The sequence below is a fragment of the Corvus moneduloides genome, chromosome 3 (assembly GCF_009650955.1).
Source record: "Corvus moneduloides isolate bCorMon1 chromosome 3, bCorMon1.pri, whole genome shotgun sequence".
NCBI lineage: Eukaryota > Metazoa > Chordata > Aves > Passeriformes > Corvidae > Corvus > Corvus moneduloides.
In genome coordinates this window covers 68,908,089-68,929,820 of record NC_045478.1, presented here as the reverse complement: position 1 = coordinate 68,929,820, position 21,732 = coordinate 68,908,089, and the positions used below count along the sequence as shown (strand labels likewise).

Genomic DNA, 21,732 nt, shown 5'->3' with positions numbered 1-21,732 from the left:
AGTAATTTGCTGGGGATCCCAAGAACACTGCAACCCTGCACAGGTACAGAGGGTGCATTAGACTGGAGCACAGTTATTAGGATCTGTGAGCATCTGCTTTTGAAAGTGGAAGTATTATTTAAGCGTCCACAGAGAAAAGGCAGGCACATTGTTCTACTTAAAAATTAATCTGTCATATTTCATGTAAGTTTTGGGTCAGACTGCATTCTCCTAACTAATGAAATGAAGTTTTGCTATTCCATACAGTCAAGTATTTGTTTTTACACCGTCTTGTTTCTAAACAGCCAAAACACTTCTTTTTTCCCTGATGTAGATGTTTTAATTAGAAGCTTGATAAAACATTGGTGGTAAAAGGCTGGTTTCAGAAATGAAGCTTATAATAAGTTGATATTTATGATGAGTATTATAATGAGTAATGATTTACTGCTACATACTGTTTTTCACTCCAGAAGCTCAAGGTGCTTTGATCTCCAAGTAAGCACTTGGCCTTTCTCATCCCTTTGTGTGCGGCAGAAGAGCCAGGTTCCTGCTGGGGCTACCAGAACTCTGGGTTTGCTTGGGACATAGCATCCCAGTGCAAATGCACCACAGATGGCCTGGAGCATCCCTCCAAAAACTGTGTGGCTCACTCTGAGCAGGAAAGGAGCCATGTGCTGGACTAGTCTGCGATATTGGTTGATTTCTGGGTATTGATAAGGCTGATAGGACATCCTGAAAGGGCCCTGTGCTGAAATATGTTGGGACTTTTTCCAGCTCCCAAGGTGTACGAGGCTGGGCAGGATGCAGAGATGGCTTTATTGGATGTTGAAAAAAGAAACCTACCAGATGAGTTATTCCTGTATGTATTTCTGTAATGTTTACTGTAATGTTATTGCATATTTATACTGCCTAGTTACTTCTAAAAATAACATACTTTTTTTAAAACATGCTGCATAAACCCCCATGCAGAAAGTGGAAACCATCTCCTGTAGTGTCCTACCTATTGTTGCAGTATAATTTTCCAGCACAATTCCTAAAATGGTCAGTCCTGACAGAACTTGTGGAGCTTAGTCTGCACAAAAGGCTACTCCTAGCAATAAGCAGCTAAAATGGTTCATGCAGTTATCACTGCTCTCACATAGCTCAACTTAAAACTAAAAATTATGAATAGCAGTGCTTATCTGGTAACAAGTTCTTTAATTCTCAGTCTTCTTTCAGTCTTCAGACTATAAAAGTATTTCTTAGCTGCTGTATTGTCAAATTAGAACTAATGGTGAGAGCATTAGTTCATAGTTCTATCATAATTGTTATGAGAGGGACAGTTAGAATTCAATTAGAAGGTCTGGGTCCATAGATTGATTACTTTAGATTAATCAACATAATTAACTTTAACTTAAACTAGTGGTCTTAAATGATTTGCACTAGAATAGGGTTTCTTTTATATTTATCTCAATCTCTTTGAAGAAATACTGGCTGTCTAAATTTTTCAGCAATGAACATTTTACCCAAATCACTAATATATCTAAATCAGCTTATCACATAATATAAATGTTTGCCTCTTTACAAGCAAGACTGCATACCATGTGCTGCCTTTCTCTTTTCTATAATTAGCAGAAACATTTGGAAATTGCAGTAACACTTTCTCTGTATCTTTACAAGAAAGAAAATGACCTAAAAAGGGAAGAAAGGCAAGTCTAGGAAGGAGCACAGCTAATCTAAACATCACCCACAACTTGCAATCAGGGACACCCCCTCCCTTCTCCAACCAGATCCTTTCTGTATTTGTGTTTTGTTTTTGTTATTCAAACTCTCTCTCTTCACTACAGATTTCCCTACTTGGAAATATTATCATTTGAGATCACTGTACAGCAAAAACAGATAAAGCTGTTCCAAGCTGCAAACTGGGCCATGGGGTAAAAGTTTGGAATCAGTAAAGAACACGTACACTGCAGACACAGGCTACCTCAACATGGAACTATTAAGTTCATCTGTCATTTTAGTAGTGTTCACGTTGATCAGGTAACTGTGTGCTGTCTCTATACCTAGTAGACACTTTTCAAATAAGAAAATTGTGAAGAAAAATATTACTTTCCACTTGGAAAGCTAATTTTGAACTGCTGTATATTGTCAAACTTCTCAACTACTGTCTTCACTAAAATTTCAGCCAGCAATACTTTACTCAAGTTTTTTGTCTGTAACCAATGGTTCAAAACTCCTAGGTTCACAAAAATATCATGACAATTTTATGCCTGGAAGAGACACTATAAGAAATTAAAGGGACTTCTGCAGAAAGTTAGAACTGTGATTCTGCAAAAGTTTAGTGCACAGCAAGTGAAAATGCCTTTAATGTGTTTTACATGTCTGCAAATAAAGTCACAGCTCCAATTTCTGGACATTCAAACTTTTCCCTAGAATCTTTTCAGATACAGCCATTAGGCAGAAACTGAAGGCATAACTCTGGGTTGATGTTAAGCTGGTACACAGCCTCGGTGAGTCCTCCTGTGAGATCCCCATCACCTGCACAATTTTTGGGTAATAAACCAGCTAATTAGCTGGAAATTACATAAGGCTACTATGTATTGGCACAATTTAGGCGAAATCCACGAAGCAATTGATTCTTGCAGAGACTGTGATTCTCTAGAGTCTGTTCTTGCACACTAATGTGAAAAAATAAGCTTTTCTTTTTCATACAATTCCCCCTTTGCCAGTTAGAAACAGCTTTAGCAAATGCCTGGGATGGTAGCAGCAACAATAAACTGAAGGCTTTAAAATAAACTTGGCTCTAAGCCTCACTGTCTTGCTAGTTCACTGATTTGAGGTCAATCAAGGCTTCCAGTCAGCAAGAGGCTGCTGTAAGTTAAGTATACTGAGAGATCCTAAACAGCTGTGAGAGACACAAATGCACAACATTTATTATTACAATTCAGACAGACCACTAAGATGGTAGTTTGTTCCCATAGGAATCAACAACTGACAACAGTTTTTGTGACAGTTAAAAGCAACTTGATTATTAGGGTTTTGGCCCCTTTATGCCACAGCTTTTTGATGGGAACCGTAAGGCTTGCCAAGTTGGAATGAGGACTTACGATAGTGGGGAACAAAAAAGGAAATAGTCATGTTTAATTCATGGTTGTAAAAGATGACTGGATTATAGGGAAAGCTTTTAGGTTTCAGAATAGTGTTGAGGACTGCAGGGGAAGAGCACTGGCCAGGCAGTACTAGGATAACAGGTCATTTTGGCAAAGGAAACTATTGTTAATTCCTTAAGAGGCTTAGGGTGACACTTAAAGCTAAATTTAGGGTTATGGCAATGGCTCAACTGTGGAAGTACTTCATCAACTCCTTCAATCCCAAATATTACCAGTAAATGTAACTCCTCCCTACCTCCCCTGCCTTTACTCCAGCTGAACTTCCAGTTTAGAAGATGACAAATCACAGACTATGCAAATCTAACAGGGCAAAAACATACATTTGCCTTTGCTTCTTAACCTTAAACACAAACCTTACAGCACCTTTAGCTTCTCAGTCTCAGATCTAATACTAATGAATTTTATCCTGTCTACAGCCCTCACTCAGCCTGCAATTTCACCAATATAAACTGCTCTTCTATTCCCACTGTCCCCAGCCATGGGATGTCCCACGCCAATCTACATTTCTAGTTTTTTTCTCAGTCTTGCAGGATCCATCAGCAGATCCAGTTTTTCAGCCCTTCCTGTTGTTCTCTCAACCTAATCCTAATCTGCACTAGGGTTTTTGAGGAAACCACAGGAAATCAAGATGGCAACTTTCTGTCATCTTTAACCTTAATCTAACACACAATATTGACTGCCACAAAATGGATTAAGGCAGATCCCGGAGAAGAAATTGACTGAATTTTTTTTAAAGATAGCACTTGACACATCAAAGTCTATGCAACAATTTTTTATTGTTCCACAAGGCTTACAGCTCTAATATGAGGACTCAACAGTTACAGGCATAAAGCATGTAAGATGAAAGTTGCTGGTCTGTCTTTACACTGAGGTTTAGACAACAGCCGGGAACTAAACTGTCAATCAGATGTACTATTGGATCCTGCAGTTTCTTAGCTGAGACTGTGACTGGAATGAACAGAAGCATATGGTTTTATGTAGACACAATATGCTGGGGTGGTTTTAGCACTCCTGTCATGCTTGAGCTTTAGGATAAAACCCCAAACTTGTTACATTCTGTCTTGTCCATGCTGCTAAGATGGTGTATGGTAAAGAGATAGATATTTGAAAGACAATTATGAGACAGAGTATGGGCAGCTCAACTGTAAGGCTGAGCAAAAACAGAGATTAAAATGTAATGCACTGTTCCACAATGGCAGCAGTGCTACAGTGAAGACGGCTGCTAGCAGAAATGGAGGACAGCAAGAATTCCATTAGCTTTGGTTACGTCTGGAAAAGTGGTGGCATATCACTTGCACAAGTTCAATGAGTATCAGCGAAAATCAGCTAAAGCACTCTTAAAAATAAATTTGGCAGCATATACACTTCAGTGTCGTCACCCTTGAACACAGGAAACAAACAGCCATCTTTTGAGGCAGGATTTCTTTTGACTCACTGAAAGGCCTTCATCCTGTTCCCAGAACTTGACCTAAATAAAGTTACCACTCCTCTGTTTCTGTCCTTAAAAGCTTCTGAAATGCGTGTATTCAAGCAGGGACCACCCTATAATGGTTGGATTGCATCCTCTTCCTCAGTCAGTCTTTGTAAGTCCTGAATATTGCTACACGTAGGAGTTGCCAAATTTTCCCCTTCTGCTTGTAAACAGAATGCGTGCAGTGAGCTCCAGATTTTTTTAAAAAGCTTTCTAACCTCCCTCAGAATTTCACATTTCTGCTCTCACCACGACTGGCTGGCTGTCAGCAGGAAAGATACAAACATCATGAACACTAAAGCATTATTTGCAGCCAGTCCTTGTTTGTAGGTGCACGTATGGCAATTTTTAATGATGTGTTTGCTGCGCTAAATTAAGCCTGGGCTCTTCAACGTAATTGCAGTGGCTTCCTTTAATGCAGCAATAATCCTTGTTAAAGTCAGCATACGTGATGCGTAGCCTTTGGCAACCAGGAGAGCCAGTGTTTAGCTGCAGGGAGGATTTTCCATCCCAGTCCGCACTTTAGGAGGCAATCGGGGGTCGGTGTTGTCTGAACTCCCAGCCGGTACTTTCGGAGGGGGAGTTCCCTCGGCTACGTGCGTGCGGCAGCCAAGGGCCCGACACAACCGCACCGGGAACAAGCCCGCCCTAAGGCGCCGCTGCCCGCACTCCGCCGAGCCAAGGGGCACGGGCGGTGTCCGGCCCCCGGCCCCGGCGGAAGGGCGGGCCCTGGCGGCCTCCCAGCGGCGGCCCCGTTCCCAGCCGCCCTGTAGCAGTACCAGAACTCTTCATTAAACCACATTCTCTCTGCGGCAGTAAAATGCTGTTCCGCTTCGGCGTGGTGCTGCCCGCCCGGGTGACGGAGGGCGGCGCGGAGCTGCTGGTGGCCGGGTCGCGGCCGGAGCTGGGCGAGTGGGACCCGCGGCGCGCCGTGCCCATGAGGCGGGCGCGGCCGAGCGCCCCGCTGCCCGCCCAGGAGCCCGCGCTGTGGCTGGCGGAGGTGGCGGTGCCGGACGAGGACGCCGCCAGCCCCTTCTGGTACAAGTTCCTGCGGCGGGAGGGCGGCCACTTCCTCTGGGAAGGTAACGGAGGTTGGAACCCCCTCTCCGCCCCTCCCGCCCGCGTCGCTGCCCGGCCGCGAGAAGGTGCCCGCCCGCCGGCCCTGCCGGGAGGGGCGGAGCGGCGCTGCGAGCGCTTCTCCTTGAGGGATGGCTTTGGCTGCAGCCCGGCAGCTCCGCCTGGCTCCTGCCGGGGCCGGGAGGGTGTCCCGGTCGGCCGAGCCGTGCCTGAGCCGGGTGCTGCCGATGCTCCGGCACAGCGGCGGCCTGAGCTGTGCTTGCAGGTGGAGCCGCTCAGGCTGTCGTGGCGTGACGTGAGTTCTTGCAAACAAAAACATTTTTTAACCGCGTGATGGAGGCGGGTGAATGCAGAAGGAAGCTACCCTTCTAGGTTGGTAAAAGTTATTTGAAACGGTTTCATTATTTTTTCCCCCCTTATTTTAGGCATCCATTGTCATCATGTTTTGGTTTTTTTCTTCCCCCAGAAGTACAGAATTCAGGATCTTATGCACTATGGTGTGGGTTGTTATTTTATGTCACTAGGTGAAATGTCATGATGGCATTTTCAGGCTGGTAAATTTTACTATTGTGATTTCGTAAAGAAAAACCCAGGGAGAAATTCAGTTACAGCTTTTCCAATCTTCTTGTTCTTTCAGTAGTACTTCCACCGTGTTTTTCTCTTGCTATGTGTTGTCAAGCGTTGAATAACTCTAGTCAGTTTCCATGTGCTGTTCTAGTATGTTTAAGTATCTTAAATACAAGACAATTGTCTGCTGAGTCAAATAAAGCTCTAAATATACCTCTTGTTACTGAGGAATGGATCTGACCTAATGAAAGGAAGAAGATCACTAGGTAATTTGTGAGGGGGTTTTTTTAACTCAGCTTTACAATCCATGTACCAAAATAACCCATTGTAGAGCAGTTACTCTTCACCCATTTTAAGAATACATACCACACTTCTGAGCTGCCTTTCTGTCATGTAAACTAAAACATGCATGTTGTCATAACTGTTGCATTTTTTTGTTCTTCTTTATGCTAATAAAAGACTACGTGTTAATGCTACATTCACAGACGTTTACATCATGAAGGACTAAGTATGTCATGCAGTAGTAATTGTTTTATTTAGCAGCTAAAAAAAATAGTATATTCTGACTGTTTTAACCATGTTTTTCTTTTCCAGAATTGCAGGAAAAGTGAATTTATGGGATAAAAATCTTTACATCTGTTCAAGAAAGGAGAATTGGGTCTCTTTTGAAGGTGCCAAGTTGTATATAATAAGACAATGATAGTGGTATATAAAGCTGTCCTCACCACACAGAATATAGAAATAATAATAGAAGTTATTAGAATTCTAGAGAAATAATAGAGAATAACTACAGAGAATCAGCAATTGTAAGGCTGATGGTTACTGTCTGGTTTGGAAGTAGTGGTAGGTCAAATTATTGTCTGTTCCAGGGAGCACATTTAGGAAATGCAGACAGAGTAATAAACATACTGTGTTTTGGCAGATTTGCAGTTTTAGGATTAACCTGTGTGGCATTTTGTTCTTGTCATTGTGAATGCTCAGGGTTTTGAGCTCATTGCTTAGCTGGAATGATAGATATCAAATGGGCATATCATCCAAATGCAGAAGAGTTTTGTAATTAGTCACTCATATCATCAATTTTTTCCTAAATTGATATTTACAGGAAAGAACAAATTTTCTTAAACCTTGAACATTTATTGTTCTTCATGTATTACAAGAAGGGAGCCTGTTTGAACCATGAACCCTGATTTAACTGCTTTGTTAAACCATTGTTGGATACACTGAAGTAGACAAGGTACAAGTACCATGGTGACTATAACGACAATCAAAACATACATGCCCAATTTCAAAAGCTCTCTCCATAATGGAGCGAGGCTCAACCAATCAAACAGATCATCCAACCATGATGCCCTTTCAACTCTGAATTTGATGAAACCTTCTTCTAATTGTTTTTCAACCAGAAATGCAGCGTTTGTGGTCCTCTGGAGGGCCCTTTGCAGAAAGGAGAACAGACGTGGCACAAGGAAGAAAATGAGAAGGATAACAATTATAATTACACCTCCCATTTTTATGAGATCTTTGATCCATTTAGTAATTTGCTAGTTACCAGACAGATCATCAAACCAACCGGACTCATCTTCTCTTAATTTTGAAAAACCTATTTGCAGTTCTTTGATATCAGCAAAGACTGACTCAGAGTGCTCAGAAAGATTCATGCAACACATTCAAAAAAAAAAGCATGTGTGAAGATCGAACTCACGAACTTCAGATTATGAGACTGAGGTGAAATGGCACCAAGATGTCGCATTTTTGTACAATGCATGATTTGGAGTGACATCTGTGATTTTGTTTTTATTCTGACTCAGGAGAATCAAATATTATGTAAAAATCCATTTTTACTGAGCCAAGGATTTCCAATTCTTGAGGTTCATAGGGTGTCTCAGGGAGAAATTTAGTCCAAACACCCCATTCCTCTGTGGGATTCATGAGGAATCCTGAAAGATCTGAAGAGACATTTTTTGGTATTGGCCAATTGTCTACCAGTAAACCAACCAAGCAGATTGAGGATGGCTTTTCTGGACTTGAGTAAGTCAAACAAATGGTATCCAGGCCTGAGGCATTGGCTAAGGTCACTCAAACACTGGTTTTTGATTGACTCATGGGCAGGATCGCGTTACTTAAGGCAAACAATGAAGTAATAAGGCACAAGTACGATATCTGATTTAGTTTCATACTTCTCTTTGGTTTCTTTTCTCAGTCTCGTTCTGGGACAAGCCAAGCGTAAGGCACAAAAGTTATTTCTTTTGCATTCAATTCTGCAAATTTGGACCTCTTTAAATTCTCTCTAAAGTTCTCTCCAATTACTATGGAGACGAGGACTATTTCCTTCCTCGTGACCCAATATAATTAAAATTTCAGTGGCCTTACACTTCTTATGTAATTCTCAATCATAACACGATCCACACCACGCACTTGTCAACAAGGCTTTACGATACCAACATTATTATACTGGCACAAAACCCAAGGTTCACAGCTTCTGCATGTGGTATAAAAGATGTTTATCATCAGCTGTGGTCTTTCTGCAGTTCGTGTCTGCGTGCTTGCTTCTTTGCTTCTGGGGGTGTCTGGGTGTTCCTGTGCTTTGTAGGGCTTCACATTTTTTGAAGGAATCCACTTTGGACCAGCACCTGTAGAGATACAAGTGTACCCTTTGCCCCAGGTTATTAGTGGGAATGGGCCTTCAATTTTCCTGATCTCTGGATTTCTGATCAAAACTAAAGGGTTTTCCTTTAACTTTGCTTGTGTGGTGTTGGAAAAACGTCTGATTATTGGCAGATTTGGTTCTGCAAAAGAGCTGTTCAAAACATTTAAAACATACAGCGCTTTATTCAAGCGCATTTGAGGCATAGCCTCTACCTTCCCCCTCTTTTTGTTTATCCAAAAGGGATTTTAAGGTGTGGTGTGTTCTTTCAATGATTGCTTGCCCTGTAGGAGAATGAGGAATACTGAAGGAGTGATGCACACCCCAATTAATTAAGAATTTATGTGGCTCTTTTGCTATGTAAGATGGACCATTGTCTGTTTTTGTTTCTTGAGGCACACCTAATGATGCAAATGCTTGCAGAAAATGCTGACGTGCATGTTTCGCTGTTTCTCCTGTGTGCAAGGAGGCAAAAAGCACATTGGAAAAATGTATCCACTGCCAGATGAATATTTTTATATTTTCCAAAAAATGGCTGTTTGGTGATAACTGTTTGACACTGTCATGAGCCTCTTGAGCCTCAGGAGTAAGAATCCTGGGAGACATGATGTCCCAGTCTCCTCTTAGCAAGTGAAAAACTGGAGCAAGTTCATCATTGGTGATCCCCAAAATTGCTCTGATTCAATTGATTTCTCCCAAGAGCTGCTGTAGATCCTGCAGGTTGTTGGCACAGGTTCTAAGTTGTATCTTCTGTGGCTTGATGTTGTGTCGTTGTATCTCATTGATGTTGTTGTGTCTTCTTGGGCTTGTCTGCCCAGTTGGTAAAGCTAGGTGTATCTTCTGAAGAATTACTTGGATTGTTGTTTGAAAATACTCCTAAATGAGGAGAATATGTGACTAATTCTCTGTTTGTACTGTGTAGATTGTTTGTATTTTGTAGATTTATGCCTTGTAAAGATGCTTTTCCTTTTGGCTTCAAAGCTGCTTTCATGCTTTCTTCCCTTGTGCAGAAATCTGGTTGTCTTTGTGTCTGTTTATCATATATATTTGAGGGTGCAACAGTAGAAGCAGCTACAGGTGGCATCGCAGCTGGAGGATGAAAAGCTTGTTGGCTACAAGATGGCCCAGGCAGAAGTACGTAGGCATTGTTTATGGACGTGACCTGGGGTGGCACCATTTTGTACGGCGGAAGTAAGCTGGATGCGCCATTTTGCGAAAGGAAAAATCCCATGCTCACCGCCGCGGTGGGGGGATTCTATAGGATTTTGCATAAAAGCAGGCAACCGGGGGGGACCACGCACCGCAGTGACGGGTAAAGTATCACATTATTCTTCTCTCTCACTTGTCTGGGGCAGCTTTTGTTGTTTTGACTGCTCCAGTCACGGGTCGGCCCGTGCCACAGTTTGTGAATTGACCAGGGACGAACCCGGGCTTCCCTGCACTCCCTCAGATGTTATCTGCTTTGCTTTTGCCGTATCTTCTGCGCTGGTAATTGTGTTTAGCATTTCGGGCAGCTCGCAATCCGTTACAAACTCCTTCTGTTCTGGAGTTTTAGCTGCCGCCACGTGAGGAGGAGGCGGGGCTCCTTCCAGAGGCTCCGCGTGAGCCGTGTCACTGTGAGAAGCTGCTGGCATCTCGCTGCGCTGTTCTGTCTGATTTTTGCTTGCCATAACTTCGTATACAACTCTGCAAATGGGAAGAAGCCTTGCAGCGCGACTATTTCCAAGAGAGGTTGTATTATATTGTCTTAGATGTACAGAGTCCTGGAGATACTGAGATCTCTTAATTGTTCTTTCAGGAGAGCTGTAGGGTGTTCTTTTACCATAGATTCTAACTTACTAAGTATGTCTCTCTGCGATATTGACATAACATTTCCCATTATGAATTAAGATTAACCCTGAAGCATATAAATCATACCTGACTTTGATGTCAGAAGTCTTCCTCAGTGCCTGTGTTCTGGGTCTGTTCAGCAGTCCAGTTCTGGTTCCTTTCACCAGAAAGGGTGAAAAGGGTTTTTGAGCTCCTTTTTCCCCAGGGAATATTCTTCTTCCTTTTCCTCTTCCAGCTCTAAGCTGCTTTTTCTTCTTTTCTCTCGTTTTCTTCAGGGAGTCCAAACTCTGAGTCCTCACACACGGGCACCAATTGTTAATTTTCCCCGTTTCTTTTCTTTTCTTCTTTGCCTCTGTTTCACGAGTTCTTTTGCTCAGAGTTCGGATTGAAACGCAGAAGACAGGGAGTTGTTCTTTGGACTTAGATGTTTATTATTTTCTTATTATGGTACAACTGCACGGGATGTGCTTCTTAGTTAACAAGGTGGAAAATGGCCCCGAGTTCTAACTTCCAAGGCCATTTAAAGTCCATACTATCCAATTATGGAATGCCAACTAATTTATTTTTACTTATAACCCAGTAACTATTCATTTATGATCCACACTGTGGGTTTTTTTAACCAATACCAAACTTCCCAGATTTGTGGAGAGGAAGGAGGAAAGAAGAACAAACCCACACCCAAAATCCTCCATCTTGTTACACATATATGTATCGCTATATCCCATAAACCTAAATTTGCTAAACCCAGGGTTTCAACAGGAGCCTAAGGATATTTTCGTATCCAATAATTGAGCAATCTTGCAGTTCTTTTTTATCTAATTTGTTTTAACGTTTTTTGGGTTTTGTTTTTTGTAACTCTTGATCAATGAAAGTTTTGGCTGTCATCTGTTTATTCTTATAAAAATCACAATTTGAAAAGACAACTTCCTTTTTTAAGAACTTTTTTTTTGTGCTAAACAAATGGTGTGCATTGTCTCTTTAGTATCCTGCGTGTTTAGAATTAAAATGTGCTTTGGGAAACATTTAGCACTTGCAGAACATCTGCAATTTTGAAGATGTGGTTATGAGAGATAGAGGAAAGTGCAGAATGATACTTGCTCTAAGTTTATGAGTTGAGGCATTCATCTGTAACCAGAGAAATTCTACTCCAGTTATGGATGTCAGATCTTTACGTATACTGGATGTTGAAATCATGTGTTGTATTTAAGAAAATTACTTCAATTTTTTTATTAAGGCATGTATGTGTGTGAGAATTCTACTGGCAGTGCATATTGTTTTTATAATAGTACAGTACTTACCGTATCATATATTTTGAGTACAAATTGCAGCCATTCCAGTGCTGTGGGGAGACTGAAAGATAAAGTGAGGGTAATTATTTCTGTGGGCTGGAAGGGTCAAAGTCACAGGCCAGTGTTCTGTGGCTCTTGGTAGGAAGCTTTCAGGCTAGGCTTGGCCTGTGCAAGATTCGCTGGGTTGTTGCTTGTGCCTGGAGAGAACAAGTTCCCCTCCCTAGCAGGAGGAGGTGGGAGAGGACACTCCCCTGTGCTCCTGAAGGATCAGATACTTACCTCTGCTGTCCCAGGGAGATGTTGCTGGACTGCACCCAGGACTTGTCACTTAAAGCCTTTGAGCATTTCTGGCTCAGATCATGTGAGCTGTGTGGAGTACTTGTTTACCTGCTGTGAAAGCTGAAGCCTGCTATCCAGGAGGGTTTGTGATATGCTGTGGTATCTGTAGAAGCAGGTTGGTTATGTTGAGGTTTAGAATTTGGGAGCAGGTTTAGAAAAAAAACCCCTAAATTCATGTATATACCTTTTTTCCCCTGACTGTACCTGTGTCTGTCTGTGTACTTTGTTTTTGATGGTGATTCTTCAAAACTGGACACAATGTCTCTCAGCTTGGAAACTAAAAGTATTTTGTGCCAACTGTCAAAATTAAATAAATGCAAGATGAAACTTATACTTGAATTTGGTTTTGTGAGTTTATGATGGAACACTCATCTGTGCCTTTATCCCCTTACTTTCATCTAAGTAAACTGTAGGTACTAATCAAGAAACATGCTCTGTAAAAGGACAGATAATTTACTAGGGTTATGCCCCAAACTGTATTTTGAAATGATGGAATACTATCTGCTGACACTTTATATTTTTGAGAAGGAGAAAAATAAATTATATAAAACCCATATACTTGTATTGTAAAATGCTGATTCATTGTTGCCCAGAGAAGTTCTGGATTCCCCTTCCTTGAAGTGTTGAACACCAGTTTAGATGGGGCCCTGAGCAACCTGGTTTAGTGAAAAGTGTCCCTGCATGGGGAGGAAGTGGGGGGCTTGGAACTGGGTGATCTTTAAGGCCCCTTCCAACCCAAACCATTCTGTGATTCTGTGAGTTTCATGTAGGTGTTAGTTTGGTGTAGATGGAGCTTGCTTGAAGCTTGACAGATACAGTATGGCCAATGAAAGCTCAAAAGCAGGATCAGCCTGTATTCTAGTAATTTGTTCAGGTGAGCAGAGCCTTAATCCTTCCAAAAAAACCCCATCTCTGGTTTTGGGAAGGAGGAGGAGAGAAAAGGATGTGTCTTGTTGGCAAGACAAAACAAGCAGTACAATACAGTTCAGTTTAGAAACAGTTATGTTATTCAGCCTGTGGTATGTTGGCCTTCCAACATTTCCAGCTCCTGTGAGCTTGTTCATATAAACCTGAGGATCAGTACATTTATCAAGTAATAAAGATTTACATATTGTTGTAATAACAGTCAGTGAAAATATCAGAAGTAAATTCTGGTAATAGGTTTCAAGGGTTGAGCACCCGATTGGTTGAAAACATCAGTGGTAGTTAAACACATTAAAATTTCATTTTTAAAGTGTGTTGAAACTTCAAGCAATCTGACTTCTTGGCTTCAGCTCTTTGAAAAAAACAGGTATAATTTCTTAATTTAATGGAGGAGATTCTTGCAAGGCTGTATGAGAAGGTAAGGCCTCGTTGCTGTTTGCAATGGAGATACTGTAACAGAACGAAAAATACTTGGTGCTAAGCCTTAGCAGGATACACAGATATTCTCTTGAGGCCATTCTAAGAAGTACAGTTGGATACAGTGCTAATTTCTGTAACTGAGATCCATTTTTTTTTCTTTTTCTTTCTCCAAAGCTAATCTACAGATCCCCAAAACAGGTAACAGTTCCATTATTAAAAACAAACAACCAAAACCAAACAAAAAAATCCGGCAAACTCTGAAGAGTTACATTTCTTCATCTCTCTTTTAATGCAGGTATTTCATGTAGTGCTGTTCCCACTGGGTGGTGCCATATTCCCTGTGTATAGCCAGTGGCTGCCTAGTGTCTTGCAGCTGCTTGCAAGTTTCATGAGTACTTAAGTGTAATCTGTTCTGGTTTTGAAAGTAATCCAGTTTTACTTATTTTGCCTATCCCAGTCTTGTTCTGAAGTAGGTGGTAACTAGAAATTAACATAAAGCACAGTTGGGTGTTGATAGTTGAATAATTGTGCATCATAGACATTTTGTTCCTGCAAAGCTGTTACTTTCTGGACAGTGCTAGATACCTTAACACCTTTCAGATGCGATGAAATTTAATGAGTAGAAGTGGGTTACTTTGAATTCTACAACCCAATACCTCTTTAAGGAGCTGAAAGAAATTGGTTACGAAATGCAGTAGCTCCTGGTGTTTTGTTCTTCAGCCCCCCTTAAGACATATGCATAGCATGCATTTTGGTGCAATTAAGTGGTAGCAAGTTTCTCATTACTTTCTATCTGCTTATCAGCATTAGTCAGCTTATACTGAGCAGACAACCAGACATCAATAAAACAATGCAGAGTTGCCTATGTGAAACTGCAAAATTAGAAGAATAAAAATAAATACATATACTTGCATTCCTCTGGATTTGGCAGGTATGTATCTTTTCATACCCAGAGAGATAATCAGAGGCCAGTTCTGATTGCTGTGAGAGTCTAATTAAAGCCCTTGTGGTTATAATGGCAAATTTACAATAAATGCATTGCTTATGCAAATCCTGTATTTACCATTTTTCCTGTCCCTCACTTCCAAGTGATGGTAGCGTGCAATAGAGCTCAACAACATATTTTCAATGGCAGGAAACACAGAGAAGTGGTAAGGAATTGGGATGATACTTTGGTTAAGGTATTGCCATGGTTGCTGTTTTGATGTGGATTGTTTCCTGCCTGTTCTTCTTCTGGTATGATAAAAAGTAGCAATCAGTAGTAGACAGTACAGTAGAGAGTGTCAAAGCAAATGGGTATTATTATTAAAGACAGTATTAGATTATAATTTTGTTGCTATCAGCCATTATTCTCTCATCTGTATTTCCTTTAGTCTTATTTCTACCATCTGTCAGAAAAGAAACTGTCTTTTACATCAGATAGATTTCCTTTTAGTTGCTTTTCTCTGACTTCATCTTTAAACCAGGCATTTGGTTAAAATCTCTTAGTACAGTAGAAGTTCCCACTGAGAAACACCTGTGCCTGAGCAGACCTAGAGAGAGAAATAAAACATGTTTTTGAAAGTTGCCTTTGAAAAATCAAATTTTCTTATATCTGATTAAAAAAAAGAAAAAGAAAAAAAGCCTTGGTGATTAACAGCTTTGAGTGCTGAGAATGGCTTTCTTGTAAACCATTTAGTTCTAATTCTGGCATAATTTCAAAATATAGTTCCATAAAATAATTTCTTAGGCTATAAGAATAGACTAAAAATTCTCAAATTCAGCCTGAATTTTAATTGAATTAAAACTTATTTCCATGGTTCTGTGTATCAGCTCTACCAAAAGGGAAGTTGAAACAGTCTGCTTTAAGTCTGGTAAAATATAAACATGTGGTATATGATGCAAGTGGTTTTCTGCTTTTTGGGTATCTCTTTCGGGCTTGCAAATGCAAGGAAACATTTCTGAAAATCAAACCAGTTATGAAGGAGTTACTGAACTAGGTGTGGCAAATTAACAGTTTTGTCTTATATTAATGCTAGGTGTTTAAGTAATCCAGTAAATTGATCTACCATTTACAGAATCTTAAGGGGAAGATGATTTACTGACTGTAGAAAAAAACAGCATTAAAAATCAAAGTATGCTTTTCTTAGGCATGCAGGTAAGGTTTCGTACATAGCATACAGAATTAGAGCTATTTGTCAGAGCTGTGAAAACAAAGGGCTGCTACTGAAGGCTTTGCTGAGACTTGAGGAAGGTGGGACTCTTGAGCCTGTGGCAGGCTCAAACTCTCCAAAACTTGACCTCGCGCAGTTCCAGTGAGGGGAATCCAGCCTCCCCTACTTCTGTTTTTTAAGGATCAATAGCAATTCAGCCTTGGCAAGATTGAGACAGATGCTATTTCAAAACATCAGAGATTGAATTTTTTTCACTTTTGTGACAGGATGTAGTGTGAAGGGTAAGTAGATTTGAATATTGCGAGTGTACTGAAGGAAGTTCAGTTAGAGTTGATGTGTGGTAACAATGCTGTGCAGTGGTACATTCAGATAACTGAGAACTGTATCCAAAATAGGATTTGAGACTTTTCTTCATTGTAATGTTGGTATAAAAGGTAAGGAAGCTGGCAAAAACTTAAACCTTTTAAATGCTTTATTTTGGAGATTATTTTTGGTATGTTTTCTTTACTTCCTGTTCTATTTTTTTTTTTAAGAAGTCTTTTATTCCATGCTCTGTTTCTCTGCCCCCAGAGTGCTTATTATAATTAAACTCTTCCAGGGGAATTTCTAAGCATGAACTTAAGGTACTCATTTACCTTGTTAAAGGACCTCATTTGATACAGCAAATGGAATTACTTAAAATATTTAGACATAGTTAAAATTTTGAATTGACACTTTGTTATAGGTTAGCAAGCATAGTCCCAGAAGTGATGTTCTTGCAAAGGGGTGCTTACAGCTTCCTCTATGACCTGACAGAACCTATCAGCTGGCCAGTTTGAATATGGACAAGTCTTTAAGCCACTTAAAGTTGTGACCACCTCTGTGATCCACACTTAAGAATAGACAAACTCCCCCCCAAGCTCTCTCTCGTTTCCGGCGCTGGGACAGGTGGCTGCGGGCCCCGTGTGGGGGCCAGCGGGCCCGGCCAGGCCCTGCTTGGGCCAGGCCGGGCCGGGCCACGGCCCTCCTGGAGCCGATGGGTCCTGTTCCAGCCGCGGAACCCTCCCCACAGCTCTGCTGTGGGCAGACGGCCGGCTTGGCACCCCCCCACCTCCAGTGCTGCCAAGATTCAGCCAAAAGCTGCACCGCTGTCCAGCAGAGATCATGTGACCAACAGCAATAAGCTTCATTCCAGCTGCAAGGCCGAGGTGAGATTAACCCTTTTAGTGCTATGAAGAGCTGAAAACCTGAGGGAAGAGAAAGAGGAGATGCTTAAAGCTGAAATTCTGTTGTGAAGCTATGATATATCAGAGTATCCTGTTGTAATTTCATGAAGATATGGGGGGTGGAGTGTTCAACTCGTAAGCAAAAGCACCTGCACTGAGATAGGCAGATGCTGACGCAGCTGTAATTTCATGAGAAGTTTGAACAGGGAGAGATGGAAGCGATGAGGACTTTTGCTCCAAATGGGAAAGGAGAAAACCTCAGTTCCTAGAGATGCTCCCAGAAATAGTCCTAAAGATGAAGATGAGGAAGACCCTTTGCTCCCAGGGAAGGAGAAGGGCCTCTGTTCTTAGAGATGAAATGCTCCCAGAGATGGATGAGGAGAACTTTTGTTTCTGAACGGCTCAACCTTAAAATTGTACCCCAAAAAACTTCAAGAGTGGACCCTCAAAAGTAGTTGTGGGAAAAGCTGCAAGTTGGGGAAGGAACTCACATGCGAGCAGAGACTCCTCTTCCTAAATGGACTGAACAAAGTTATTTGGAAGTGGGCGGCTGTCTCGTTGTGATAATGTTTTCATAGCATGGGCAAGAGAGACTCCTCTTCCTAAATGGACTGAACAAGGTTATTATGGAAGTGGTAAACAGACTGAACATCTCAAGGGTTGTCTTTTTATATTGTCACTTGGAGAAGGGAGAAAGGTGGGGGGAGGAGAAGAGTTCTGAAGGTGTGGTATGACTTTTTTTTCTTTCAGGTCTGTTAATAAACTTCTTTATATTCTTTCAAGATTGGTGCCTGCTTTGCATTTCTCCTAATTCTTATCTCACAGAAGGTAAACAGTAATGAGTATTTTGGACCAAACTACTACACTAAATTGGTGTCTCCGCCCGGTTACAAACCCAACCCGCTACACACTTAAAATGTGTTTGTTCATGCAAAATTTATGACAAAGATTATAGGAGTTAGTCTTTGCTCTAACTGATTTGTGAGTAGGCAATCTGAAAATTGCCTGGCTGCTTGTGGTTTGGGTTGGTTAGTTGCTGTTGAAGCTAATGTGTGTGTGTCTAAGGTTATCTCAGTAGCCCTGTGGTTTTTAAAGAGGTAGCAGTGAACTGAGAAATGCCCTTACCTTACTGGGGTTTGGAGGCTTGGAAGTTGCATATCAGTGTTTTAAGGTCAGGCTAAGGCACGGATGAGATACCCAGCACCTTTATGGCTGCTCTTGTGCCCTGGAGTTCCTGCATACGTCTCCTTACGCAACACAGAACAGAAAAAACTAAAACTTAGAGCAAGGTGTGCAGCAACCTCGTAGCTGAAAGAGCAGTGTCTGAGCAGAGCCTTTGCTGCAAAGAGCTCTGCAGAGACAGTGGGAGAGGCAGTCTTATTTTTTTCATTTATTCATGTGGTTCACCCTTAATGGTGATAAGAAATTTCATTGATCCAGATTTTGTTTATTGTGTTTTAAGATCAAGCTGGTAATTTCTCCACTGTGACTCTTTTGTGCAATCTGTGTGCAGTCCTCTGCTGTGTCAAGATGTGTCTGTGCTGTTGGCAGACTGTTGGATTATACTTCTTTCACCCCTGCAGTACAGCTGTAAAAAAATAGTAACTGCAGATTTTTCTTTGTGTTTTGTTGTTGTGCCTCACTAGATTGAATTTCAGAACATCCTCTTCTAGTCTCTGCTTACCTTCTTCCAGTCTAGATCTTTGCATGTCTTGTATTACTTACTGTATCTTCATCTAGTTTTCACAGAATTGATCAGGCTGGAAGGGACCACAGTGGGTCATCTGATCCAACCTTCCTGCTCAGGGAGGATCAAAACAAAGCTTTCCTTTGCTTCATTCTGGTCTCCTTCTTTTGCCAGTGCCATTTATCAGTTATGTGGAGATCTTTGGTTTTATTCTTTTGTTTAGTTATTTGTACAGCCGCTTCATACACTACTTTGATCATCCTTCATATGCATTAAACAAGGAGCCATAAACTGCAGTCATGCAGATTTTGAAAGAGCCCTCTGTGAGGCTTGAGCTGTCAGTGGGGCTGGTTGGTTGCTTTGCTCTCCAGCAATTCCCTACATCAGTGGTTTCCGCCACACAATCATCTGCAGTACAGAGCAACAAAGGCAAAAGCAATGAAAAACTTCATAGCTTATTGCCTAGAAACTTATCTTAATCTCTTTCTCTTTCAGATAAATGTTTTTGCAGTGAAGAATCACAGCAAAAAAGGGTTTTGAATAAAAAAAAAATAGGGACCTAAATAAATGAAAAAAAGTGCTATCCTAGAAGTTAAACTAGGACCTGTATATTCTAATAAACTCTTCCAAAATTATTTTCTTTTTCAATTAGGAAAGCCAACATGATCAATTAATGGGAAGATTAGTACTATTCAAATACGTAACTTATCCTTTTTTATGACTGAATTTTAGATGTTTTCAGATGATTGTGTATTTGCTTCCCAACAATATGTTTTGCCACTTGGAATATGAATAAAAACAAGATGAAAAAAACTACTGATACAGAAATGGGTTTAGTTGTAAAACTATGTATTTGCTGTTGTGTGAGCCCTTTTTCAAAGGACATTTGTGTTTGTTTTCTGCAAAGATGAGCAGGTGAATGGAAAACATTTGATGTTCTTGGCTTTACTATAGTCTCTAGGAACAGAAAAGTTGAAATGCTTTATAAATTGCATTGTTGTCTAACGGTATCCAAAATATTATGGAGTTTCTGTGACAAACTGTGCTAGCAGAAGCATGATGTGAACTGATACAACAACTTTTTCTTTTTTTGAAACTTTTTAAATGCATCTTGTGAAGCAAACTTTGGTGAGAAGCACTTATGTAATCACGTGGATATTACCTGGATAGTGAAACCTGATCTTTTTTGGTAATTGCAGATTTTCATAACTCCCTTAAGAAGTGTAGTGAATTCAGCTTTCTGAACACAGTGCACTTTGATCATACCATCCCCTAAATTAGTATTTCTTGAAGATGGTAGCACTCCTTCCTGTATGAAACTATATCACATGTGAATATATGTATATGTGTTGAAAATATGTTGATATACATTCTGTTGCACAGATGTCTTATTTCAGTAGGAAAGTTATTTAATTCATAGATCAGTATATAACATAAGGAGTAGTAAAGAGCTAGGCAATTCTCATGAAATATGATTCGAATGCAAACTGTTACTGTTTACCTGATTATTAAAGGCAAATCAGAACCATACCTTTGAGATTCAGGCTTGACTGTAGGCCACAGCGGGAAAGTTGAGGCTGTTCGGTGCAGAAAAATAAACGGTGATAAGTATTGATTACAGAAGAAAGCATTTCAGAATGAGATTTGACCAAACCTGTTTGAGGGAACAAATAAAACAAATTGTTCTTCGCAACTTACTCTTGGCCCCATTTCCATATGTGATTGTAGGCTATTTAAGGGAATTAATGATGGTGAAGGTGGTAAGGTTACAAGGCAAAGAGGTTGCGGCTTTTTAAGAATGCAGAGAGAAGGAAGAAGGTCATAGAAAAGGAAGGAAGGCAAAAAAGAGACAAGAATTAAAGCTGGAGGAGGAGGATGAACTGCAAAACTGGCAGATGGCAGAAGTGCGTGCATCTCAAGCAGCAGCAGTTGGAAATGGGGCAGTAGAAAGCACATGGTGGGTACCTGAGTACAAGGAAACACGAGGCTGGGAGTAGTAAAAAAGCCAGAGATCCTGAGACCATGGTTCAAAACTGCCAGGGTGAAGTGAGGGCTGGCGACTCTGGGGACTGCAGGGACACCCCACGGGACTGGCAGTCAGGAACAGACAGCCTGGGGGCATGAGGGCAGCCCAAGCCCTGAGCATTGGGTGGGGACAGGCTGAGGCTGGGACAGGACATGGGCCCCTGGGCATGTGGGGGTTAGGGTCAGAGACAGCCTTATGATGGCAGGACATGGCCACGGTGATGTGCGTTGCTACAGACAGTTGCTGGAGGGTAGAATGGGGAAGGCAAGATATGGTGTTTGTGGTTGTATTTTGCTGAATGCATGAAGTCAGTTAAATGTCATGAACATCCATAGATTTTGTTGTGCTGTTGTATGTGTTGATTTATGCTGTTGTCTTCTCATATTATTTAAAAGTGGTAAGAATATATAAACAATTGGAAATGTGAAATAAAAATATAGTGATAAGATTTGTAGCTTCTGAAACTATGTACTGATCTTGCTTACCTTATTTATAATCAAAATAGTCAAAAACTATATGATGCATAATTGTTCAGCAGTGTGAAAGAGAAGATAGTTTTCTGCCTAGTATTTTTATTTTGGTAAATAGTAATATTTCACAATTACGATAAAATGGGCTGCATGTCATTTGGAAATAAGGAGATGGTTTGGGCTTTCCTCTTAAATGTTATTCTTACTCTATAATCATTGCATTAATATATCTCCCAAAATGCTCTTGTTCTAGCAAATTTCCGTAACTGTGGTGCTTGAAAACTGGTCATGCATTTACGTGCAATGTGAAATTGAAGATACTCCTTTGGGCATGATTTTGCTCAGAAATGTTTTAACATCATTAATAATGTATAAGTGTAACAGGCTTAAGCAAGCCATAGACTAGGTCACTTCTGATCTGCACAATAATAATTCCTACATGGCAATTAGTATTACAATAAGTATGTAAAAATGGTGGTGAGGGGTGAATATACGTGTACTGTAT

The 21,732-nt window shown here is 40.8% G+C and overlaps 1 protein-coding gene across 3 annotated transcripts in view; it reads left to right on the top strand.

The window, feature by feature from the left end:
* The first annotated feature begins 5,336 nt into the window (after positions 1-5,336).
* The window catches only part of EPM2A (EPM2A glucan phosphatase, laforin), a 42,966-nt gene continuing 26,570 nt past the window's right edge, over positions 5,337-21,732 (top strand). For 2 of the 3 annotated variants that reach the window (XM_032102129.1, XM_032102128.1), the window contains exon 1: positions 5,750-6,048. Coding sequence is in view for 2 of the 3 variants with exons in the window: in XM_032102128.1 (XP_031958019.1) it covers positions 6,024-6,048 (25 nt within the window). In the remaining variant the exon portion in view is untranslated. Of the gene's footprint in view, positions 5,682-5,749; positions 6,049-21,732 lie in introns of those variants that run through there. The other variant, XM_032102127.1, reaches the window with a different exon arrangement.